The sequence below is a fragment of the Cydia amplana genome, chromosome 9, assembly GCF_948474715.1.
Source record: "Cydia amplana chromosome 9, ilCydAmpl1.1, whole genome shotgun sequence".
In the NCBI taxonomy this organism is placed as follows: Eukaryota; Metazoa; Arthropoda; class Insecta; order Lepidoptera; family Tortricidae; genus Cydia; species Cydia amplana.
In genome coordinates this window covers 9,104,047-9,131,915 of record NC_086077.1, presented here as the reverse complement: position 1 = coordinate 9,131,915, position 27,869 = coordinate 9,104,047, and the positions used below count along the sequence as shown (strand labels likewise).

The 27,869-nt window shown below is 35.3% G+C and overlaps 1 protein-coding gene across 1 annotated transcript; it reads left to right on the top strand.

The window, feature by feature from the left end:
* Nucleotides 1–3: 3 nt before the first annotated feature.
* On the top strand, nucleotides 4–26,272 carry LOC134651067 (putative inorganic phosphate cotransporter). The gene is made up of 10 exons (XM_063506053.1): nucleotides 4–169; nucleotides 14,559–14,625; nucleotides 16,339–16,538; nucleotides 18,076–18,312; nucleotides 19,739–19,948; nucleotides 21,127–21,294; nucleotides 22,742–22,958; nucleotides 23,847–23,968; nucleotides 24,538–24,654; nucleotides 26,057–26,272. Exons 2-10 carry the CDS (start codon nucleotides 14,592–14,594, stop codon nucleotides 26,267–26,269), a joined length of 1,518 nt encoding a protein of 505 aa, XP_063362123.1. The 5' UTR covers nucleotides 4–169; nucleotides 14,559–14,591; the 3' UTR covers nucleotides 26,270–26,272.
* Nucleotides 26,273–27,869: the final 1,597 nt, after the last annotated feature.

Below are 27,869 nucleotides of genomic sequence, written 5' to 3'. Positions count from 1 at the left end.
GAGTAGTAGCTACGGCGCTCGCGCCGCTGAACTGCGTCAGTCGAGTGCTCCGCTACTTGTCTGTCACTCGTTTACTAGTTAAAAGCCTTAATAAGTGCTACAAGAAAAATAAACATTGAATAGAAAAGTTAATCGTTATCTGCAGCCGAGGATTTTTCTGAGAAGATAAGTAAGTAATGATTTTATTTGCTTTCTTAATTGAGATTTGATTGTTTTTATGATGTTAAGAGTTTTCGTATTAAAAATGTGTTAAGAAAGTAAACTTGTGTATACAAATATTACTATGCACGACACGTGAATGATATACACGTGTATAATTTGTGTTGTATAGGTACGTTACGTACCAAATGTAAAATTTTCTTTAAAAAACATCGAATATCGTATTCATATCAAAAATACACTATAGACACAGATCTTATGCATTAATAATAAAAACAAAATACACAATATATTAAATTAAAATACATTAAAATTAACATAAAATTAGGAAATTTTACACACATTAAAACTGAACTGAAAACAAAATTAGGTACATTATTTGAACTGATTGTTTATAAGTATGTATTTCGCTGACATTGTGTTTTGTAATTTTTTCTTCCCGACTATCCTTTCAGGTTTGAACACACTTGCTCTATCTAACAGTGTAGACTACCTAGAGCAGTCACAATACTTTAACTATTAAAATAACATTGCTGCAACGTATGGTCCAAGGTTTTGTTTATAAAACAAAATCTCCCGCCGCGTCTTTCTGTTTGTATGTATGTATGTTCGCGATAAACTCAAAAACAACTAAACGGATTTTTATTAGATTTTCACCTATCAATAGAGTGATTCTTGAGTAAGGTTTAAGTATGTCATTTATTAAGTTTTGTGTAGCCCGTGCGAAGCCGGGGCCTGCCCCCTGCTTTTTTTTAAGCAATTTTTTATCCCTATCAAATCCAGAACTGTGGGAAGAATAAGTGGTACTTACCTACTTTCAAAGTACCTTAACTTCAGTTTATGTTAGTGTTTGGTCCCCGTAACTTCAGCTGATTGTTGGATTATGTCGTATGGGAACTCCATGCAATATTACCAGAGTGTTGTAAAGTGAGGTTTATATCCAGAAGTTGAAAATGACATTGATGTTTAAAAAAAATCCTTTAATCGTTGTACCTAAATATTCTTTAAATCTTACTAGTTATTAAGTGGGTCACTCGTCAACCAGGTTAAGTGTGTCTAATTAAGTTGTATCAAGATTAATGGACCTTTACATCATTTCATTATCTCGAGACTAATTGATTTTGATTTAAAACAGAGAAAGGAAAATAACATACTAAGGTACCTCCATGCGCTACAAATGACGTTATTTTAGTTTTCTATAGTAAGAGATTGACTTTTTTTCCATATACATTAGTAAGTAAGTAAGTAATAGTAGTTACATAAATGCAGAGGTCTAGAAAAGGCAATTCGTGGATGAGTTTCGATTTTGTCAGACGATGCGAAGCACAGTCTCTCATCCAGGAACTTGATAAATGCAGCGGCGGTAAGAACGATGCCTCACCAGTAATGCTAATTAATGCAGCTGCAGTTGACATCCGAACGTGACCTTTATATAAAAAAAATAATTATATCAGTGTTAGATAGACTAATAGATAGATTAATCTAATCACTGTTTTTTGACAATTTATTTCAATATTTTATTTGCCGTTCTTTAATGTAAAAATAATTTAAAACTTAAATAGATGTCAGTGTCACATACTCGTATTAAAGAAAAAGTGACGAACCGCGGTATTCGGAAAACAAGATACATTCTAGAGAAGAGAAGGCTACGATATGTAGGTACTATAGATACCTGGTACTTTAGATTTCAACTAGATATATTTTGCAGCTCAATTCGGGTAACCATTCGTTACTAAATCGTTTTGAGATCTAAAAATACGAGACGTTTTAGACATTGTGGAAATCGTTCAAGAGTATCTCCGGAATCGCGGAAATGTCAAATTTGACAGTCTAGATCTTAATAATATCGTAGTCGTATCTTGGTGATGTCTAATAGATATCTAATAGATATCGTTTAAAATCCGAATCGGGCCCGAAACCCTCTAGTGGTAAAGGCCGGATTCGAACCGGCGTCTTTAGCAATCCGGGCTACCTTGGCCACCCCGCCACGGTGGAACCCGTCCCAATATTTAATAAAATGTTTTGATTTGTTCCCAAAGTTGTGTAAAAATAATTTACTTGGATAATTTATGCTGATGACATCGCCACTCATATCACGAAAATTATAGATTTTTTTTGACCCCTTACCGGAGCCATATATGGCGGATATGATACTCTAGCTATTAAAGTTCAAATTTTAACATATATTTTTGAAGTGAAACTTCTTTAGAGGCGCTGGGCACTTTTTGAGGTGGGGAAAAAATGATAAACTCGAGACAGCGTAAGGCGATCACGTGACCGTAAGGTTTAGATGGCATTCAATAAAGAAAAACTCAATGATATAATTCAATAAAGCTACATCTTGATAAAACCGCTAATAAAAGTGAACTCTAGTACTGGTGAATAAAACTCAAAATCATGACCATTATTTAGATGCGAGGTCTGCAAGGTAACTTTACAATTTCTATTCGAATTTTAAACAATTAACGCTACAAATTTCAATTTCGAATTTTAAACAAGCACGCTGACCAGCAATTTCGGAACTAAAGTTTTTCAATAGAAAGGAGGATGGGTCAATTATACATAGTGCTGCAGACATTTTGGACTAGTCATTGAGTTTTCATTTCTGTCGGCACTCCCAGAGTGCAACCCGTTGTTTTTTTATTACATGCAGTAAAGAGTTAAATAAGTAGTGTTGTAAAAATAAAAATGACGCCAATATTATACGGATGTGAACGTATTTTTTTTAATTTCCGTGTTTTATAATTAAATTGTAAGTAGTCTACTACTTAAAGAGATAATTTCCGTACCAGTTTAAGGGTCGGTTGTACCAAGCTGTTTGTCATCGTTAAAGAGTTCGCAAAATTTTATTGTATGGAAAGTTTCATAGTAATTCGCCGCGGCGCGCCGGGGACGTTGATCAGTCTGTCAAGTGTTATATTGCTATATTGTCTGGCAAGTGCAATAAATTAATAGATTACATGACAAGTCATAATTATTATAGTAGGTAAGTATAAGTACCTAATGTCGGACACATTTTCGATGAAAGTGGATGGCTTGTTAGAATAGCACCTATTAATTAGTATGGCTGTTTAACAGAGTCAGGTACAGTTGATTCTGAAACGTGGTATGGTAAAAATATTTTATATAGTTTTTTGACACGTGTTGATACCGAAACGTTGCATAATAAAAATATTATATATATTTTTTAACACGTGAAGCGCCCAGTATACTACGTCAGTCTACACTCTACAGCCATATAACATTGATAACTTCCGAACTCCTGCGGGAAAATATGTACTTATTTAATTAATTTTCATGTACTTATGGTCTACCTACCGGTCTGGCCTAGTGGGTAGTGACCCTGCCTGTGAAGCCGCGGTCCTGGGTTCGAATCCCAGTAAGGGCATTTATTTGCGCGATGAGCACAGATATTTGTTCCTGAGTCATGGTTGTTTTCTATGTATTTAAGTATTTGTATATGATATATATCGTTGTCTAAGTACCCAGTACCCACAACACAAGCCTAGAGCTTACCGTGGGGCTTAGTCAATTTGTGTAAAATGTCCTCTAATATTTATTTATTATTATTTATTCTTTTATTTATTTCTCTTCTTAGGTTGGTTTTTTACAATATAGATATAAAAATAAAATACAAAAACACTTACAAAAACAATACAAAATACTTATAAACATATTATAAAAAACCTAACCTAGGGTGCCGCCAGCAGCGGGGCAAGACCCAAGCTGCCGGTGGTCAGGGCTGCAGAGAGAGGAACCGGCGGACTATCCGCGCCGTGTCCAAGATCACCGCCTTCTGCATCTGACCCTTGATCCAACCACCTAACGAGAGTCTCTCAAGATGTTGGTCGAGACTCTTCGCTATTAGACCGTTCGCTGAAACAACTATCGGGACAATGATCGTCGAATCAACATCCCACATGGCGGTTATCTCGTGAGCCAAGTCTAGGTACTTACTAGACTTGTCCTTCTCGGCTTTCACGAGATTCTCATCATGGGGGATGGTGATGTCAACGAGCACGGCCCGGCGTTGCGATCGATCTATTATCACAATGTCAGGCTTATTGGCTACAATAGTCCTGTCAGTGATGATAGATCGATCCCAATAGAGCGTGGCACGACCATTCTCGAGAACTGGTGCAGGTGAATACTTGTAGTACGGTACTTCGCGGTCCACAAGGCCGTATAGAAGAGCAAGCTCTTATTATTTATTATTATTATGGAAATTATTTATTATTATTTATTATTATTAATGAAGGGCAACCTTCCACTAGCACTAAAACGCAAACTCGTCGACATGTGTATTCTGCCTATCCTAACCTATGGCGCCCAAACTTGGTCATTAACAGAAGCCCAAAAGTCCCGACTCAAGATTTGCCAGCGAGCAATGGAGCGCAGTGTACTCGGAGTCCGTAGAACCGATCGGATAAGGAACACAGAGCTGCGCTCCAAAACTGGTATCGCAGATGTGGGTGTGAAGGCCGCCAAGCTCAAGTGGGATTGGGCGGGACATATCTGTCGGATGCACCCGGACAGATGGGCCAAAATAGCGACCGACTGGGCACCACAGATCACCCGAGGCAGAGGCAGACCAAAAATGAGATGGCGAAACGACCTGGACTCATTCTGTGGCGACTGGCGGGAACATGCACAAAGCCGTGACGAGTGGCGAAAGACAGGGGAGGCCTTTGCCCAGCAGTGGGACACAATATAGGCTATTAAAAAAAAAATGGAAAATATCGTCCCATACTTACAAACAAGAAATCTCCGATTTCTGTCGGGAAAAAGAAATCATGATTCATTCATTCATTTGATATCAGGTAGCATAAAATAATATGCTGCTGCATCATGCTGCAGTCAAAGAAAATATACCTACTAACGTTGGATACTGGACGCATCCTGCCCTAGTAGCACGGTCGCATTTTTATCGTTTATCACCATGCCTGTCACGTTCTAACAAGTATGTAAGTGCGAAAGTGACGGGCTTAGTGATAGTCGATAAAAATGGAACCGTGCTGAGCACACTGTAAGACTCGCTGTTTCAAGTAAAGAAATCATACGACGATTTTTTTGTCCAAAAAGAAGTAAAACATCCCAACTAACATTAGGCGCTAAATATAAGAGGTAAAAGAGATCTATATAACCGTTCGATCGCTCCTTTGGTTCTATTGATGTTCTAAAAGTAGGAGTTATAGCCGGCTATAACCCCGTAATAACCCCGGATTGGGCACAAATTTTAACACCTGAGGTTGCAAAATGGCGCTACAACGGGGTTACAGATTGAAATAAGAGGTAGCAGAGCGCTATAGTAGTGCTATAATAGCATTGATTAAGTACTTAGGAGTTAAAGGGGTGCCATATAAGTGACTATTACCTATTTGAGTAGTAGTATGGGTCTATATAGATGATACTTTCAGCTTTAGATGGTATAATGGCATTTCCAGTCAACATTTGTAACACTCAAGAAGGTAAATGTACATTATTTTCCTTTGTCATTATCTTCTTTGGTTGTAGATGTTTACATTTTTGTATTATTGTTCGTAAGCTTACTCGTACCTTGTGACAGCTTGAAGTGAAATCTAATGGCGGATGAATAAAAGGAAATATTATTATAGTGCATTGGTACCAGCGCTATCTGCAGATTTATGACGGCGAAATTAATTACATTGTCAATTACTATGTATATTATTAACAAAATTTTAAAAGGCCTCTGATCCTAGGCATATTTATTAAAATGTAATAGTTTTTTAATTGTGGTCCATCGTATTTAATTTTCGAAAATTTTTACATTATCCGTGAACTCCGGTTTTAAGTATAGTAATACTAAAATTAGGTCAATATTGAGTAAAGCTATGCATTTTTATTCAGTATTTACGTTCTAATTTATAGTTTTTAAATTGTTCATTGATTCATCAGCCATCTTAACATGGCGCTATAGGCTTAGCTTGTAAGTTAGTCTCTAATAACAGTATAAGCTATATTATGGTACTGGATAACCCTCGTCTGCGACTACATGATCTATAATTGCGACTAATAACTTTTATATTCTGCTGTAAGTGATACAAGGGAGTTAAGTAACGTTAGCGATACAAGGAGCTATAAGAGACTTTTTATCACCGGTTTAGAACCTTAAGTGCAAATTGCAGCTGCTTATAACTCTTATAGATTCTAAGGTTATAAAATTCACTTTGAGCTATAACACTAACTGCTTAGCATGGATTATAGCGGTTAAAATAGTTATTGTGGCTCTTAAAGCTATAGCTAAACCTCTTAAACACTTTTATATCACCTCAGTCTGTAGGCTAAGACTATGCAGCTATTGTACCGCCGTTCTATGTCTTAAGGTTATAAAATAGGTGCTAAGTGTCGCCTAATTGTTTGTTGGGATACATCTAAATTCCACATTTAGGTACATACGGTATAGCTCTAGGTTAAGTGTAGGTATTTAGAACGTGAAATTTTATATGACTGATATAAAACTGTAATAGATGTATACTGCCGCCGTAAAGTGAAGTCGTTTTTGTTACTATTTTTAATAATTTAATAAGTTCAAATTGTAAAACAAAAGCTGAAATACCGTGAAATACGATTATAACCGCTGTCAAAATCAGCGAAACGGCGGAAAATACATGATGTTTGATGTACCAAATGCTGTTGAATATTTAATACGATGAAGTAAAATTAATATAATGTCAAAGTATTTTGTTAACTAGTAGTATTAGAATTAAAGCGATAACGTCGATTACTTTATAATATCTAATTTGGCAAAAAAATTAAAAACGAAATGTTGTTTTCAGACCATTTACATATTTTGTAAAAACGAACAAACTTACGAATAACTCGTGATTCGGAGTAAAAATAACCTAAAAGTTGATGGTTAAAAAACTAAATGGGACACAATTAAGAGAAAATGCCCAATTATGGAATTCTGTTAATGGTGGGATGACTGAGACACGTGATTTTAATTTGTTTAAAAACTCTTTTAAGTTCCAATTTAGAACAGACATTAAATCAAAAAATTCAATCTGTCCTGTGACAAATTAAAAGACATATTTATTTAGTTTTGTCATGTTTTGCGTTAGCAATAAAAGTTACAATAATTCAACAGCCATATTTTTTTCCTAAAATTTAGTCTCTTTCTATAGTTTAACTCAGACTACCTCGTTATGTGTTTTAACTATCTGTAACAGGTTTTTTCTTTTTATTATGGCATTCCTTTAATTATTTAATCACAACGTTTTTTATTCCCACCGCCCTATAACTAAAACCCCTATCTACCTTGGCCATAATAAGGCTTTTGCGCCGTTTTGGCTCGGATGAATAGAATATCGTTCGTTCCAATTGAACAGCCAACGACCTTGAAGCTTGACAATGACCGTCACTGCTGATTAGATAATTAAATACATTACAATGCAACAAAATAATTTTAAACGGCTCAGTTGCTAAACTTAAGTAAAATCCTTCTGATTGATTTAAAGACAATAAATAGTTTAGTACTTTTAGTTTGAAAGATTAATCTGGTTTAATACTGACCACATTAGACCGCTAGACTGTTTAATAATGATAATCTGACCACCCTTAACTTGTTGCGACTACCTATTTCGTATTCAAAAGACAGCATTAAATAAAACGCCAACATTCAAAAGTAGGTAGGTACCTATTAATTCAAAACGATACAATTGTTAACTGTACAAAACTTTTCCTATTCACATTTTAACCCATTTATCCATTAGTTATTGGTCGCTCATCCGTTATTGATGCATTCAGGTTTAGAGATGCTTTATTTACGCATAAAAACTTATTGCTCACTTAAAATGAGATTAAAATTAATTTTCTTTAACATGTTTAGCATGATTACTACAAAATAATAATATAGAGGAGTTTTTCCAATTTGGTTTTAAATAGGTACTTACTCTAATTTAAACCTATAATCTTTTACATCATTTGAATGAATTACATTATACATCGGTATCATTTGCTAGGTGTTTATATTAATACTAGCTGTTGCCCGCGACTTCGTACGCGTGGATTTGTATATTGGTGGTTATAAATTCTACATTAGCTTAGAACATTATGCAGCAAAAGATAGCAGTAGGGACAGTTAATCATTTGTTAATTATTATACAACGCATGAGATTTGTCTTTCACAACCTGGCTACGAAGTTTCAAGCCCCTAACTGAATAAAATTGTTCTCGATAATCTCGATATAATCTCTCTCAACCCCCAGAAGATTTTCAAGTCCACTATTTAATAAAACCTACTACCTAACTACCTATTTACGAAGTTTGAAGTTCCTAGCTTTAAATAAAATTTGAACCCTCTACCAACTCTCAACCCCTGTTTAAACTTTTAGGGGATGAATTTTTAAAAACGCTGAAATTACTTTTCTTGTATTGTAATAATACGCCTTTATACAACGATTCAAGTCCCGCACTCCAATAAATATTTGGGTTCCATACAAATTTTCGACCCCCTTCACCACCTTGGGGGATGAATTATCAAAGACTCTGAAATTAGTTTTCTTTTCTCTTAATAAAATACCTTTTTACGAAGCTTCAAGTTCATAGCTTTAAATAAAATTATAACCTATACAATCTTTCAACCCCTTTTTAACCCTGTTATGGGATGAATTTTTAAAAACGCTGAAATAAGTTTTCTTGTGTTCTAATACTATGGCTTTATACAAAGATTTAAGTCTCGCACTCTCAAAAATATTTGATCTCCATACAAACTTTCAACCCCTTTATCACCTCCTCGGGGGATGAATTTTTAAAAACGCTGAATAGGTTTTTTGTTTTTTAATAAAATACCTTTTTACGAAGTTTCAAGTTCCTAGCTTTAAATAAAATTTGAACCCTATACAAACTTTCAACCCCTTTTGGACCCTTATAGGGTATGAATTTTTAAAAACGCTGAAATTACTTTTCTTGTATTCTAATAATATGTCATTATACAAAGATTCAAGTCCCGTACTTACAAAAAATATTGACCTCCATACAAATTTTCAACCCCTTTTTCACCACCTTAAATGTTGAATTTTGAAAAACGCTAACATTAGTTTTCTTCTCTTTTAATGAAATAACTTTTTACGAAGTTACAAATTCGTTGCTTAAAATAAAATTTAAACCCTATACAATCTTTCAACCCCTTTTTAACCCTTTTAAGGGATGAATTTTTGAAAACGATGAAATTACTTTTATTGAGAATTAATAATATGGCTTTATACAAAGATTCAAATCCCGCACTCTAAAAAATATTTGATCTCCGTACAAACTTTAAACCCCTTTTTCACCACCTCGGGGGATGAATTTTTAAAAACACTGAAATTTGTTTTGTTAATTTAATACCTATTTGCGAAGTTTCAAGGCCCTATAGCTTAAAATAAAATTTGCACCCCAAGACATAGTTTCATCCCCTTTTTTACCCCCTTAGGGGTTGAATTTCCTAAAACGTCCCAATTCCTTTTTTTTGCAATCGGCTATTATGCCTTTCTAAAAAGTTTCAAAGCATTTGTAATGGATTCAAACTTTCAACCTCTTTTTAACCCTGTTAGGGGATGAATTTTTAAAAACGCTGAAATTACTTTTCCTGTCTTATAATAATATACCCATATACAAAGTTTAAAGTCACACACTCACAAAAATATTTGATCTCCATACAAATTTTCAACCCCTTTTTCACCACCTTAGGGGATGAATTTTTGAAAACGCTGAAATAAGTTTTCTTATTTTTTAATATAATACATTTTCACAAAGTTTCAAATCCCTAGCTTAAAATAAATCTTGAACCCCATACAACCTTTCATCCCCTTTTTAACCCTTTTAAGGGATGAATTTTTAAAAACGCTGAAATTACTATTCTTAAGTTTTAATAATATGGCTTTATACAAAGACTCAAGCCCCGCACTCTCAATAATATTTGATCTCCGTACAAACTTTCAACCCCTTTTTCACCACCTCGGGGGATGAATTTTTAAAAACGCTGAAATTAGTTTTCTTATTTTTTAATTTAATACCTTTTTGCAAAGTTTCAAGTTCCTAGCTTAAAATAAAATTTGCACCCCAAGACAAAGTTTTATCCCCTTTTTTACCTCCTTAGGGGTTGAATTTCCTAAAACGTCGCAATTACTTTTTTTTGTAATCGGCTATTATGCCTTTCTAAAAAGTTTCAAAGCATTTGTAATGGATTCAAACTTTCAACCCCTTTTTAACCCTGTTAGGGGATGAATTTTCAAAAACGCTGAAATTACTTTTCCTGTCTTATAATAATATACCCATATACAAAGTTTCAAGTCCCACGCTCACAGAAATATTTGATCTCCATACAAACTTTCAACCCCTTTTTCACCACCTTGGGGGATGAATTTTCTAAAACGCTGAAATTAGTTTTCTTGTTTTTTAATATAATACATTTTCACAAAGTTTCAAATTCCTAGCTTAAACTAAAACTTGAACCCCATACAACCTTTCATCCCCTTTTTAACCCCCTTAGGGGTTGAATTTTTCAAAATTGCTTCTTATCTCTTGTACACTTTACAAATGCAACCTAGTGTGCAAATTTCAACTTTCTAGCTTTTGTAGTTTCGGCTCTGCGTTGATGAATCAGTCAGTCAGTCAGTCAGTCAGTCAGTCAGTCAGGACACTTGCATTTATATATATAGAATATAACATCACAATAAAATTCCATACTATATTTGTACTATGCTGTAGCGTTGGCACAATTAAATGATAATATCTTAATCGTGTTGACTCTCGACTGATAATACACTCATCTAAGTATGCAGCTGATACCAGTTTATACTTTTTACAGTACCTATACTGTACTTGTCAAAAACAATAACAATACGGTAATTATGATTTATTACTGTGGAAGTTACAAGACGTGTTTATGACTAGGTACTCAAACTGAAATGGAAAGCAATTGTGGGAGGCCACGGGTATTACCCGATTAACCGTGAAAAATCACACCATATATATTAAGATATATTGACAGCCTCAGGTAATGTGTTTACCAGTGTTATTGGTCGATATGTTTTAATTTATTATTAAGTAATATTTTAATATATTTAAATAATAACGGTTACGCTCACGTGAGTTCAAAGTTTAATTTCGATAAAGTAATTAATTTGTCTTATTTCATTTTAAATAATTTCTAGTCCATCATTACCGCTGGTGATCAGTAAATAGTTGCTGTTCACTTATAACCAGCAGTATTGATGGACTAGAAATTATTCAAAATTAAATAAGTACCATTGCAAATAGGAAGCAATGGAAAGGATTATGCATTTTAGAAATAGTACGTAACAAATTATTTTAAGAGTCAACAGGAGTGGTCATTTCTCCATAGAAACGTACTCGACTGTTTCCTCCGTGGGTTTTGAAGCTAGAGCAATGATTTTTTCAACACAGATTAATATTGTCAATATCTGTGTCGGACCGTTTTGCTTTTTTTGATATTTTTGTTTTTTAAGGTGCTAGAGCCCTTCAAAAATGGCCAAAATGGCCTAATTGACTATGCCGCAATGAGCGGCGTGGTATTCAAAACTGATATCAATTAGCCAAAAAATGTTTTTTTAATTGAAATAAAAATGGAAACAATAAATGAAGCCCTGGAGTTACAAGCGCCCATATCCTACGATAACCCCTAACCATTTAGCGAGCATTATGCCAGTTTGTACCTATAATGGAGGTGGTATAAAACTTATGATTCGTCGAGTCAAGCTTCATCTCACATCATCTCATGCGTTAAGCAATCTGCATAAGCAAGGCGATTGAGTTGCATTCTGAGGTCGACTACTTTCTGACAATAACAGTAGGTATTCATATATAAATTGCATACCGATGTGCCAAAATCGTTATTGATGTAATTTTATGTCCTAGTAATTAGTAAGACATGAAGTTTCGTAGATGTTTTTTACAAGTCTGAACTGGAAGAGGTGAAAAGGATGGAAATGGTGGACTGTATAATACATACTCCAAAGAGTATGCAACATCATTTTTGTATACACTGTAAAGCAAAATAAGAGTGGGATTTTAGGTAGTACTTATCTCTTTATAATAATAGAACATCGACAATAGAGTATAATTTATATTAATTTAGCCAGGAAAAAGTTTTATTTATCGATTTTCTCTTTAAGACAGAAACAATGTTAATCGCATACCTATACCTAACTACGTCAATGCTTCCATACCATCAATAGCAGGTAAATTAGTGCCCGAGCACAAGGTAACGACGTTTCCGATGTGCTTTATTAACCTTCCACTTCGGCTACAGATCACTTATTAGCTACATAGGTACTAGATGAAGTAAGAGGTGTGGGTACTGTGGGTATAGTACGTACCCACACCTCTTACGGTATGTAATAACTTGTTCTTAATTCTTCCAAATCCTACACCAGAATAGGTGATGCAGTAAAAAAACTGCTGTCACTAAAATGATTTTTAGTTTATTACCTAAGCTGTATAATTTACGTATAGAACCGTAATAAATTAAATTAAATAAAATTAAAATTTAGTTCAGGCAAGACCCATATGTGTTAGTATACATTATTAAATCAAATTCGGTTAATACACAGGAATATTAATTAAATTAAAAATTAACAAAAAAACAAAAAAAACGAATACAACATTAATATTACAAATAATAGCTAAATAAAATAATTTTTGCTCTATTAGGCAAACAAAAGTTGTGTTTGAGGGGAAAACAATTATATGTAAAAAAATATCTTTGTAATTTCATTGTTATTACCTATAGTAAACATAAATTGCTACATTTAGATATTATTTACTTTTGAAGAAATTGTTTGTCTACAATTTAATATAATTACATATATGTCACTAATGGCGGGATATGTGGACCAATTAAAACAAATAGTAATATTATCGAAATATTTTAGTATTTATAATATATGGCGTGAGATGCAACTGCACGATGCGCCTCACGGTTTATTTGTTTATTACAGGGGCGCCTGTAAAAGTGGTAGTCTTCATAATACGGAATCTATGGTAGAAAATCTAAATCTAAGACATTGAATGAAGACTCTATTGCTCTTCCTTAACGGCTAAATTCCTTTTCCAATAACCAATGAAATCAGCTCGTAGGGGAAACCGCTTTATCATTAGGTATTGAAGTTAAATGCTCTTGATAAGTCGCTGGTGTAAGTAGGTGAAAACACTTAACTAATCTACTCGTGACTGACAATGCCCGTAAATGGGAGCTTAGTGGCGCAATTTGTTTGGATGAGCAATTATATGTTGTCCTTTAAGTTCAAGCCTAGTTTATACACGTTGCGGTAAATCCAAATGGTGTAGTATGTAAGGGAAAAAACAGATATAAAGCGTTCTGACATCAGTAGGTAAAATAATATTGTCTTCGGTTACCGCGTTAGTTACTCATGAAATAAAACTATTAAAACAGATTACATCGCGTATATTGAATTTATTCTACATCCCGACGTGTCGAACCCTTTACAGCGTTAATATAAATAAAAATAAATGAATAAATCGTTTATTCAGATGAAATAAACCCTAACATACATATTTTTTTCTTCTGCCAAACTGCAGGATAGTTTGTTGGCAGAGGGAACTCCCTTAAAACATAGATGGGTAAACTTAGCTATACTTGGTCAACCAGATCTTGACAGTAGAAAAAGGCGGCAAATTTGAAAAATGTAGGCGCGAAGGGATATCGTCCCATAGAAAATTTGAATTTCGCGCCTTTTTTTACTGACAAGATTTGGTTGACCAGCTATAATTGCCTAATTAATTGTTAATAGTGCATCTTATTGCTAATGGTGGTAACTTTAATTTAATTTTGTCTAATAGAAACATTTTCATTTTATATTTAAACATCTTACATTTTTACATTCCCTTATATCATACGGTATTTCGTTATACAATTTTGGGATCAAGTACTTCCTACATCTTTTTCCATAATAATTTTTACCACAAGACGGAACCTCTAACATTTTTTTACTGATTGTTCTCGTGAACCTAGAGTGATTTATATAATTTTTAAAATCATCTTTATTGCTCTAATGCCAGCAACATCCCTACTTCCTCATGAACCGGCAACATACGGCATTCCATAAATAATTCCTCATAATTACTTTTTTTACAGCGATTTTTATTTTTTTGTCCACTAATAGTTTCATAAAGCATATCTGTAATGATTTAATCCGTAATTTAATTTAATATACGCGATATAATCCGTTTTAATAGTTTTATTTCATCAGTAGGTAAAATATCTACTTACAATCTTATTCATAATCGGCTAAATCGATATTCTATTAGCATTTATAGGGGAGGTTATAGGGCTATGAGAATAAATATGTATTTATCCTAGTTGGTTAATTTTGATAGCCACTGTTTTGCTATTTAATTTAATTTTTACTTTTCAGAAACGTAACAAATAGGAGAAAATTAATTTTGAAATGATACCAAGATGGCGACACATACTATCAAAATGTAAGTACCTGCAGAAGTTAAGTATCCTACCTAAACTCTCTATTTCCACGTGTTTATATGCATGTTATTATTTTAGATTAAGCGCGTTATTTACCTAATGTTGAATATTTTGCTTTGTTAAATAAAATGTCATCAAACTAGAATTGTACCTACCTCAGGGTGCGTAGCCAACTTGCAATCGTTAACGCGCGCTCCGTTGCGAACGAAACGCAACTGTCACTGTCGCACTAGAGCAGTGGTTCCTAACCTGGGGGTAATTACCCCCGTGGGGGTAAAACTGGTATTAGCTAACCTAATATAACAATACAACAAACGTACACGTTTTATTTTTTTTTACCATTTGGGAGGAGGGGTAAAATCAGGTTCCCTAGTTAGTCATAGGGGTAACTGGACTGAAAAGGTTAGGAACCACTGCACTAGAGAGATGACTACGATATGCTACGGAGCGTTAACGATATGCACGTTGGCTACGCGCCCTGTTCCTTACTATGCATACGTTATTTTGCTTTTGCGCGAATAAAAATGAAAGTGCACAGTGAGAACTTATCAGCTATTCACTATATAACGTTGATATTAAGTTTCTATTCACTGAGCTCAGTCTTGTTACACTGGAAACACGAAACCCTGACAAATCGATTATCGAGCATGCTTCGCACTATCGAGATACCACTTACGCCTAGTGTATTGAATTAGTACCTACCTATATTGGCAATATTGTCATGCCCTTTGAGAATGATATAGGTATGTCTAATTGATGTCTGATTAATCATCAATAATTAATTACCATATACACGTGTGCAGATCCTCATATCTTATATGCATTGCTTATATGTTAAGCTGGTGACTGACTGGCAACCTTTCGCTGTAACACTAATGTGCTGTGTGTGTGTGTGTGCTGTAATTAGCACGAGCATTAATAACAGCAAAACATTGGATAATGGAGCACGCTTAAAAGTTCAAAAGGTAGCGTGTGTTATATTAATGTAATTTTACATATAATCATATAGTACCGAAAGGTCAGTCTCCAGCTCTGGATTTGCGGTAAAACTTAGCTTGACGTCAGTTACCGTTAAGGTATAAAACTTTGCCCTTTAACATAACTTTGCCCACCGCATCACAGTTCAGTAAAAGCGAAATAACTTACAGATACACTTTCTGAAGAAAGAGGTATCTGTTACTACTTTTAAAATATTTCACTTTTACTGAACTCTGACGCGGTGGCCAAAGTTATGTTAAAAAGAGCAAAGTTTTATACTTTTACAGTAGTTGCAATATCAAGATATGTATTGCTGATTATTTATGTCGAACCAACTAGACAGTTTTGTTGAACGAATTCATAAACAATTTTGGCTGACCAAAAATATATATTTCTGATCGATTCATAATACCTACACATACATTTTTCCTTTGTAATTTTCGCAGGCTGACCAGGCACCTGGTAAAAAAGTTGTTTTGGGCAAGCAACGATCACATTTTATATTGAAATTCATATTAAGTTAACTCAACTTGTTGAGCATTGTGATAACTGATAAAATAAACAGATAATTACGTGTTTCAATTTGTACTTAAGTACGAAAGATATTTTGCTAAACCGTTCTTCTCTGTTCAATACTTATTTATTTGAGACTGCTAAAGCTTTTTAGGAACTCCCTAGACCCGCCATGACGGCGTTTCTATGAAAGAACACTACATCGTTTGATTTTCTCCGCTTAGTGTTCCTAATTCCCCAGCGGTACGTCTTGGGCATCATGGGCCTGCTGGCCGTGTGCAACGCTTACACGATGCGGGTGTGCCTCAACCTGGCTGTCACGCAGATGGTCAGAAACAGCGGCAACAGCAGCGAGCACTACGATCCCAATGCTTGCCCGGATGATAGCGAGATTACAGCTAATGGGACTGTCAGTAGCAAACCTGTAAGTACATATCATTATCGGTATTTATGTATAGGCCACTTGCCTGAAATAAAGATTTCATTCATTCACTCATTATACACCTTTTGCTGCTTGCATACTCATTGATATCTTCAGTACTTTGGTTAATGTTTAACGTGCCGAACACTTACGTGATTTAGTAACCAGTTGGACTTGTAATCTAAGTTAAATATACGTGACGTCATACATAATTCCCATGACAATAATTATTAGGCCCAGCAAATTTTATGAAAGCTTTATAGGAAAATATACGACTAGCATACTAAGTTATTTGTTTAAGTCAGTGACAATGGAATATTTTCCGAAAAATGTTTGATTTTATTTGTGTTTATTTGATAAAGTATTCAAATAAGAACGTGTTAATATGAGTATCACGTTTTGCTTGATAAAATAAATATATCCGAGCTGTTTATTCACATGCAAAATAACTTTGTTTACATCTATTCGTCTATTAGTAATACTAATACGTATACATAATTTAACTCAACAGAATATCACTAGGTACGAATATTTTTTCGGGGTTTCGTGGTCAACTAAAAAGATACAATTTGCCTTGTCAAATAAATGTGTCATATATAACTATTTGTTGGTAAAAAATATAATGTACCTACATATATTGGCCAACTACATCACACACACTACATTTTAATACATAAAACTAGTAATGAGGTATTAAATTAACTGCTTACAAACAAGTCCGATATTGTAAAGATGCTTAAGAGCCCATCAACGTGCACACTAGCGCCACTGCTAAATAATCGTGATTATTTAAATTAAACGAAATATATTTAAAAAAGGGGGCCGCTATGTACTGTATCGGTGATCTAGATACTATTTGAAAAGGGTATATAAAATATCTTTAAATGTATATAAGTAAAGTTACCAGCAATTTAAAACCTGACGAAGATTTAGTTAGCCAACCAGAACGCTCAATCCCCTTTGAGTTTTAGTTTCGGAGCTGTAATCTTACGTATTGATCCCGACTTTGGGCCTTTGAAACTGTTGTTTCTAGTTTGTCGATAAAGTTATAGTTCAAGCAGCGATAAAATTGTTGATAAGTTTCTGTCAAAGGACTTTGATATCCAATATCTGTGATGATAAAGTGTATCACAAAACTTCTTTTAAAATGGATGAAACTAAATTAATATTAATTAAGTAACTAAAATATAACACGACAACCAACAATAATTTAACAAGAAATCATCCAAATATGTAGGTAGTTAGTACCTTTTGAAAAAAGTTAACTGTTTAGTTAAGAATGCCTTAGATTGCAATCGGGTGAGTCAATTGCAAGTGCGATAATAATGCGACAGCTATTTTTGCTGCCATTTAAGTATAGTACAAATACTGATTTCCCTTTCTTCTGGAGTTAATATTTTTAGCCGACCGCTTCCAGAGCTTACCTTTTCAAAAAAATCATCCGAAACTCAGACATAAATAACACTAGGTAACTATTATGTCATCATATTACTCGTAACACCTCAGCTAAAAGGGTGTTAATAGCTACTTTATTTTTTAGCACGCAATATTCGACTGGTCGGAGTCCACTCAAGGGCTGATACTCAGTGGCTTCTACTATGGATACGCCGTTACGCACGTCCCTGGGGGATACTTAGCGGAGAGATATGGAGGCAAATGGACGCTTGGAGTAGGGCTTTTGAGCACCGCCGTGTTCACGCTCTTGACGCCTGTAGTGGTCAAGGCAGGGGGTGCGACGTGGTTGTTCATCCTTCGAGTTTTGCAGGGTATGGGTGAAGTAAGTTGTTTTATATAACTAGCGTAAAATGGGGTGAGTAGGCGCAAAACTGACATTCTAACCTCGATAACATTTTATTTTTACATATCGTCAGGGATAGTGCAATACCGCGTAACTAACAAATGCAGTAAGGTCCACTTCCTTGTACGGTGTTTGAATTTCGAACTCTTTCGACTTTGTTAGTTACGCAGTATATTGCACTATCCCCGACGATATGCAAACTGAATGGTGTATATAATAATTGTTTCGGACGTTTGTATTTTAGTTTTTATTTTATTTTGGGTAGTTCCATTTTATAACTTTGACGATAAACAGGAAAACCCACCTCACCCCGTAGTCCCTCGTAATTGGGGTGAGATGGATTTTCATACAAAGGTGATTTTGGAAGATTGTTGGATCGTTTTTTTTATTATGAGTATTAATATAGCTCCATTTTTAATTGGAATTCATTATTTTTGTAGCACTTAAAAACCCATCTCACCCCCCTTTCATCCCTTATCTCCCCATTCATAACCCAACTCTCCCCCCGCGAACCCTACTCACCCTATTTTACGGTAATTAATAATTAAGGCGTCTATTTATTAAAAGGATATTTTACATATCAGTAAAAACCCATTGGAATAACGTCTGACTCGTGCGTATTGTATATTATGCGTAGTGTTATTTTTATTAGTCATCTAAATTGATAGTAGACGTTGTATTAACTGTTGTATTGATTTATCTATTTCAGTAAATGTTTAAAACGTTTTTGCTTTATTGAATTAGTCAACGAATAATTTATACATTCTAGTCAATCACACACAATTTAACGTTTAAAATTGTATTATTTAATGTAATAAATGCGTTATCTCATGTTAGTCACACAATTTAACCCTTCTATTAACGAATAACACTTACACCATTTACTTATGTTATGATATAATTGTGTGTCTGGCGACTGGCCTTAATGATTCTACCATTAAGTTTAATCGATATTTTATTGGTTGTAAAACTTCTCATAAGAAGTGCAGTTAAGTTGCGTATTAAGAAATATATTCTTGCACTTAGTGGCACAAATTAAGACTAAATACGAAAAATGGTTACGTCGCAACATTTTGTTTTGTTTGTACATATTTATAAGCAAAACGCAATCTTTACGCTCTCAATAAAACTCCTAAAATAAATTTAATTTTGGGATTTTAGTCCTGCCCAAGCATTCTAAAAGATCTTCGGGTTCCTGTCCAAAGTTCTCATTTAAAGACAATATTGTTCCGTTTTTAGAATTCCTGTGCAGGAACCGTAAAAACTAAATGTTCTTAACTGAGCACATTGGGCAGAACGAGGGTTGCAGCTTTTAGCTTAGTTTTAAACAAAAATAAGATACACTTACGCTTATCGGTGTTGAAAATTTAGTTAATACTATTAAGTATTTATTATTTAACTTCAGGGCCCCACAATGCCAGCTCTAATGATAGTGTTAGCGCGGTGGGTACCGCCGCACGAGCGAGGGCGCCAAGGCGCCATCGTGTTCGGCGGCGCCCAAATTGGAAATATCTTTGGCTCCTTCATGTCCGGCTTCCTTATGGCCGGAGACAAGGACTGGGCCAATGTCTTCTACTTTTTCGGATTGTTCGGCATCATATGGTTCGTTTTTTGGGTAAGCTTATGAACTTTTTTTGAGAGTGAGAATAATATCCCAAATCTAGGTAAGTCGTATCAAATATTGTAGTATTTTTTTATATCAATAGTCCAAATTAAATGGAAGATGATAAATGCTGACGTTATACTGCCATATTAAACTCAAGATTTTACACAGATAATAATTATAAATATTGTGCGAGTATACTTAAGTGAAAGAAGGCAGTAAAACATCAACTTTTTGATACAGGGAAAACGAAACAAATTTATATTCGTTTTCAAAGTGTCTGGTCAATACAGCAAACATAAAAAATATGATATTTATATAAAATTATTTTGTGCACATTTTCTACATATGCTCTATATCACTTATATACGAGTGTTCTGCTTAATCACTCGTGTCTTTTTATTTTTATAGTTCTGACAGCAAAATATGCTTTTATCATTTGCTTAATAGACTACCACAGCGCGCATGGATATGTTTTACGTAGCTAATAGGTACTTAACACAAATACCAACGTTCTTACCTAGTTATAAAATGCGATATTTGTGGATAATATTAATAAAATATGACGTCAAATATGCTATAAGTACCTATCGTACTTGTATACTTAGTTTAACGACTAAATAAAGCAGATCAACAAATCTGTAAAACGAAATAAATTTATTTAGTTATACTCCCGAGTATAGTCGTTTTCAGTGTAAATCAAACGAAGGCGACCTTACTACCAATTAAACTCCCATGTACATATATTCAGAGAAAACTAATGGTTTCGCATAAATCAGCGAAATTAAAAAAAACTTACATTATTTATTTTTATGCTATTGAAAAAATGAGCACCTTCAAGTCTTATCTCACTTGAAACACGGTCTGGGTTATATGTATATCATTGTTCCAAATAATGACTACGACATTTTAACTCCCTGCCTTTGTTTAAAGTGCAATTTGTTGTAAATTAATAAGTAGGGTGTTTATCATCGCTAATACGAGCGGACCCTGGACAAAATATGTATTGTACAATGTACATAGTTGCGTAATTGCGTAGGTATATTGCAAAACAAGTTTGGTAAATAACAAATTTTTTTTTTAATACATGGCCCAATCGTTTTTTCAGAAAATCTCTGTAAGTCATGGAACTTCACTTAGATTCACATGTGCAATGCGGTGAAATTAATCCCTGCCCGATGCATTTTCAGAGCTTGCTATGCTACAGTACCCCGAACACGCACCCGTACATATCCGATGAGGAGCTGAAGTACTTGAACGAACATGTGACCAGCTCGGAGAAGTCCAGTATACGAGACCCGGTGCCTTGGAAAGCTATCGTCAGATCTGTCCCAGTCTGGGCTCTGCTGTTTGCTGCTGTAAGTTACACTTGTGAAAATTATTGGTAGTACTTCGGAATGGAGTATCGAGACAAACCATTCTGGTTTTACGATGCTTTCGGGTCAAATATTATGTAATTTTGATTCATTTCTAATAAACAAAAATAAATATGAGTACAAATCTAGTGAGCAGCAGAAGTACCTGAACGACACCGTAGCCAGATAGGAACATTCGGAACCTTCAAAAGATATGTAAGTATGTATAGAACGCATATTAAAAATAAAAGTTATCGAGGAATATACCGTAAAATGGGGTGAGTAGGGACAAAACTGACATTCAAACCTCGATAACATTTTATTTTTACATATGCAAACTGAATGGTGCATATAATAAGTGTTCCCCGGACGTTTGTATTTTAGTTTTTATTTTATTTTGAGTAGTTCCATTTCATAACTTTGACGATAAACAGGATATCCCATCTCATCCCGTAGTCTCTCGTAATTGGAGTGAGATGGGATTTCATACAAAGGTGATTTTGGAAGATTGTTGGATCGATTTTTGTTTATTATGAGTATTACTATAGCTCCATTTTAAATTGGAATACATTATTTTTGTAGCAGTAGCCTTAAAATCCCATCTCATCCCCCTTTCACCCCTTCTCTCCCCATTCATAACCCAACTCTCCCCACGAACCCTACTCACCCCATTGTACGGTATAAGAAATTGCGATAAGTTGGGATAACTTTTTCATCAAATAAACACTCCACACACGCGCACGAGAACATCGCCTGATTTAACCGTTCAGCCCCTGTTATTGGAAATCGGTTATTATAAATTAGCTAACAATTAATGGATGGAAATGAATCAACCTTCTCTGCGTAGATAGCATATAAAATTGTGAATATTATGATAGTATGACGTGAGTACGGGACGACAACAATAACAGCTTATTGTGTATGTACCAAGTATGTGCCTACATAACATCTGTGAAAATGTATGTAAATGGCGTATTTAAAATATTACAAACTCCTTTGTTCCACATGATTGCCAGAGACTGAAAACATTTTTAACTGCCCAGTTGCTACCCAAAGCAAACTTAGATATATATTATGAGGTAGGTAACATTATTTAAATTATTTAAATAGGTACTTAATTTTTTTTTTAATTTTAACAAGCAGAAACGTCTGCGATCGATGATATTAATAAGCGTAGAATAAATTTAAAAGTAGAAAAATTACTGTCTTGGGCGAGACTTGAACTCACGGCCTCCGGTACTTCGTATGTTTCAATTAACGCCATAATGTGTGATTTATATGTAAAGTATGAATTAGCTTTACTATCTATTTATTTAATTACTAACAATATCCTTTTCGTGACCTCGTCTGTCACTTACCTAGATATATCGAATAGCCCTAGGTTAATTTAAAGAGAACATTAATTTATCGTCATATGGTTACATATAGGTATGTTAATTTGTGGTCCTAGGTTGGCCACGACTGGGGCTACTACACGATGGTGACAGACCTACCCAAGTACATGACCGACGTACTGAAGTTCAACATAGCGGCGACGGGCACCCTCACTGCGATCCCGTACCTCGCCATGTGGATTAGCTCTTTCATCTTCGGTCTGGTCTGCGACTATTGCGTCAAGAAGAACTGGCACACGATCAAAACGGGACGAATCATTCATACTACTATTGGTAAGAATTTTATTGTAATGTAAGCTTTAGGTTGATATATTAATACCTAAGGTCAATGTGGCTAGTTTCGTCATAGGGACTATTCCGTCTATTAGCGTTTTTCTCGAACAACGAACGAAATTGTTAAATTCATCGACAAAGCAGCGATCGCTTTTAGTTTCAGCAATCAAAAGCAAATGGTTTTTTTTTCTACGCTTGAAAATCAAAGAAATAAACGCTCGTGGACACAAGACACAATAGACACTATGACGAAATTTGCCACATTGACCTTACATAATCTCTATGTATTAAATGTAGGTAAATATTCGCAGACAAGTGTCGGGTATCGAGTAATTGCTCCAACGTGAATTATGAGCATCCTTAATAGCGTCACTCCCAAAGGGATAAGATACGAACGGTATCGCCAAGCAACTCGTAAACAAACCGTCGCTTGAGCGCTTTACCGGACCCTAGGGGCCGGGAAATTGGAAAGTCGGAAACACGTGATATTTAGGACAAAATACGCAATGTAAAGTTTGTTTAAAACGCCATAACTGGTTAGAAAAATATTAATAAGGCATTATATACCTGGAGGACACAGGCCCCTAGGAGAAGTACCTATGCCTATTTTTCGCATGTAATGTTTTCATTTAGTGTAAGGCCTGAGTGGACGCTCGAAGCATGCAGCGATGCACGCCGCACGCCCCGCCCCGCTGCACGCCCAACTCGAGCGTCCACTCAGGCCTTACACTTACACGTAATGATATTAAACAAGAACGTAAATTGCTGTAGATATAAAGTATATAAGTAAGAAGTGTTTTAATAATAAGTAGTTTAGCTGGGGCCTATTGCAATAGCATGAAACTTGTGAGCAATCTGTCTCTTATTACCAATGTGTTATTGTTCTAGCCGCCACTGGCCCGGCCATTTGTATCATATTGGCTTCGTACGCCGGCTGCGACCGGCTGGCGGCTGTGGCTTACTTTATCGCTTCTATGGCGCTAATGGGAGGATTCTATAGTGGAATGAAGGTAATTACTTAGGATATAGAATTAACAACTTAACAACTTCGATATTAAACTCCTATTCTGGACTCTTACGCCCTACAAACACATAATTGAGCCTAGGTATTTTTTACGAAAGTATGCTAAATAGCTTTAACTTTTTCTCCACCATGTCAATGTTAAAGTTTCATTAACGCCAAGCTACAAATTGCACGTAAACAATCCGTATAACATATCAAGTCGTGGCGTGTGGGACACGAAATGTTATAACTTTATATCAGGTCAATGGCGGCGAAAAGGACAACATTGTTATGGCAGGTGTCCGGACGTTTTTGCAGTCTCATTGTCCACCCAAACTTCAATCCATAGACCGGTATACTTTTCACTTTTTTCTACAATAGTCCCAATGCCTGCTGAGACCGGTCCATGGGTGTCTATTGTTGCGCCTGTGAACGGGTTCCAGCAGGCTTTCTACGTGACATAAAAGCTCTCCAAGGGGCCTCTACGTGTTGGATATATCCCCACGCAAGCCTATCAAAAGACCGGGATTAGACCTGTGAAATCTAAGGAGATTAATAAGCTATTTAAACTTGCAGGTGAACGCGCTGGACCTGGCGCCGAACTACGCGGGCTCCTTGACGGCCATGATAAACGGGACCTCTACGATCTCCGGCATCATCACGCCCTACCTGATAGGGCTATTGACGCCCGATGTAAGTAAACAACACATTATGGAATTGCGGTTACGAAAAAGAAAATTAAGGAAATATACATCTTAACGCATTCTATCCGCTCTAAATCTAATTTGTTGCACGCAAAAAAATATAATGACACTTGATCTTTAAACTCAGAGGAGAAGCTTGGTTTAGATTACTCGTATTTATGTTAATTATTATGTTTCCTTGCATTATTCTTTTTAGTTGAATTTTATCCCGCAAAAATCTACAAGCTAGTTAAAGTTAGCCCTTCCAATTTAATATAAAATATATGTAAATTCTTCATATTTCCAGTAAAAACAAACTTTGTCCAAATACATAATAGTTTAAGTTTATACGGTTAGGTACCTACATCATTAAGTCAAAATCTTTATTTGAGGGCCTGTAAACAAGCAACACTAAAAAGGCTTGTATAATAAATGACATTGTAATTTAATTTCCAATAAAATTAAATTAACATGATCTTTTTTTGGATATTAATCTTTAAATAGAACAAAGTTAAACTGTGCGAAACTTTGATTATTATGAGGAAAACTTTAGACAGTAACAAGCTGTTCTTGATCGATGGTTGTAACTTTGCGACTCGAGTTAATTTTGTTTTCCTACTTCCTATCTAATTGACATTTGCCCTTGTTCTCCGTACATAACCAAGTTACATAACCAGCACTGGGAGAGGACAAATATTCCTACTTCAAAACCGGGTATTGTAGTAGAAATTTTCTTTCCTTGGACAAAACCAACGTCATGTGCCGGTAATGTAAAAGGAAATAAAAATCCTACTACAGTACAACAGTACCCGGTTTTGGAGTAGGAATTTTGATTGCCTCGCACAGAACCAACTTTGTTCGGTTTTTTGTCACATGTCAAAATGCGGCTATATGTCATGGTCATGACGGTATTTGAATGGATTCTTTGACATCTCGTAACATTACTTTGGTGGAAAGCATTGGTATTATATGTTCCATGATCAGAATATACATATTTTGCCCAATATACTCATGGACAAATTTAAGGAACGCAAAAAATGTTTCATTACTGGATTACAGCAGCTTAAGTAATTTCAAAATTAGTAATCAAACTTTTTTTTTTGCGTTCCTCTAAATAGGGTGTAGGGGAAATTCTAAATAGGGTACTGTATTTAAAATAAATTATTTTACACCATGCATGAAATAAAGCACCAAATAATTATTAGAAAAACACATATTTTTAAACACAAATTATATTTAATAAATCGGATAGAAATATAAAAAGTAGGTGAGTTGAACGTGACGTCACGATGTAATGTTTCATATACATTCCATATTAGCAAATCGTTATAAGAGTTCTACAAAAGTAACTGATTTGACTAGTAGGAAAATATCTATCAAAACTTGCTGTAACTTTTATTGTTTTGTTCCAGTCAACGTTGGCTGAATGGCGCGTCGCCTTCTGGGTGTGCTTCGCCGTGCTGGTCGGCACCAACGTGGTGTACATCATCTGGGCGGACGGCAAGCAGCAGTGGTGGGACGACGTGCGACAGTACGGCTACCCTGACGACTGGAAACACGGACCTCTGTCCAAATCTGACACGGACAAGGAGAAGAGCAAGAAAGCTGAAGCTACGTCGTTCTGAAATGTTTTTCTTTGTATTTTTTTTAACAAAATATGATGATTTTTATAGTAATTTATTTATTAAATATAGAATATAATCTTAGTGCCAATTGAGTTTTTTGAAAAAGTAGGTAATGTTATGGTAACATTCCATTTCTGACCGCAGCTGCACTACTGGTACTGAACGCGTCGCTGTTACTGTCAATTTCCATAGTAAAATGAACAGTAGTGCAGCTGCGGTCGGAAATGGACTGTCACCTTTAGTCACTTCTTAGAGTTCTTGAATGAATATTCATAGAACTTAATTTAGTAAGAGACCACGATATGATTTAAAATTTCCACCAACAAATATTTTCAGTCTTATAATAACTATTAGGTATATAAAAATTTAGCTACTTTTTTTGTAAATATTAAGTTAGATTTATTTCTTTATTTTAGGACTTCGGTAATTTGATGCCATAATATGATGTACTCAACTACTCATATCAAGACGAGAGAGGATGAGCCATTTTATTATCACCATACTCAATTTTTTGCTGATCACGGCAATAAAAATACCCAAATTTCGAAAAAAATGTTGTTGCGCTCTTCGTCCTACAGACGGCAGAGTATGGTTGGCGCATATTGGATCTCAATCAGTCAAACCGTATGTCTTATCTTCATATATGTGAGGATCAATGCATAACCTAGTATTTTTATATTGGTTCTTACATTGCGCCGACTTTAGTAGGTATGTACATACGTACCATTGACGTCATAGAGACAGTCACCCGCAATAATAAGTATCTTACACAACGGAGGGTCTTATTTGTAGAGCCATAAGAGCGTGTCACATATTGTTGCAACCTTCGAATTGTAACATATTATTACAGGTGACTGTAGGTACATATATTTTGAATACACACACACCTATGTACAGGGCCGGATTAACCCTAAGGCAGAGTAGGCAACTGCCTATGGGCCCCGCCTCGGCTAGGGGGCCCCGCCTCTGCTAGGGGGCCCCGGCGGCCCCGCGCGCGCCAATAAAAAAATGTGTTTCATATGGCCAAAATTCATAAATATTTTTTTATGGTACCTACTTATACCTAATGTCCAATATCAGTTTCTCAGACACACAATCATCAAATGATTATGTAAATTATGTTATTTTATCGCTTTTAAAGTCTGTAAATCGAGCTCGAATTTCAGGCTCCCGAGGGCCTAAAACCTCATTAATGAAACTTCGGCCCTCCGAGTAACTCTTGTATGACACATATATTATTGTTGAGTAACATTTCACGATTGGTTCGTATCAGAGCGCTGCTTTCTTACAGCTCGACCTTCGGCGTCGCTTTTTAACAAATATAAACATTGATTTCAGAAGCTTGGCCTTTTGCTTCGCATGAAAGCTCACCTCGCTGGTTATAAGTACGCTTCGGGCTTGTTCAGTAATGTGGAGATTGCTGAGCTCGACCTTCAGCCTCACTTTTTACCTCAATTTTTGGTTCGTCTACCAAATCTCTTCTTCAGCTTAGCCTTTGGCCTCGCTGCGCCAAGCTTGGCCTGCGGTCTCGCTTTTTAATACAATGGATATTGGTTGGCGTCTGTGATCTAGCTGAGCTTACCCTGAAGCACGGCTTTGA

Bases quoted from the DNA above. Each gene is read 5' to 3' on its own strand.
- LOC134651067 (XM_063506053.1), top strand. From the start codon at position 14,592: ATGATACCAAGATGGCGACACATACTATCAAAAT. The intron at 16,539-18,075 runs GTAAGTACATAT...TTTATTTTTTAG, and splicing joins GGACTGTCAGTAGCAAACCT to CACGCAATATTCGACTGGTC. The intron at 23,969-24,537 runs GTAATTACTTAG...TTAAACTTGCAG, and splicing joins GATTCTATAGTGGAATGAAG to GTGAACGCGCTGGACCTGGC.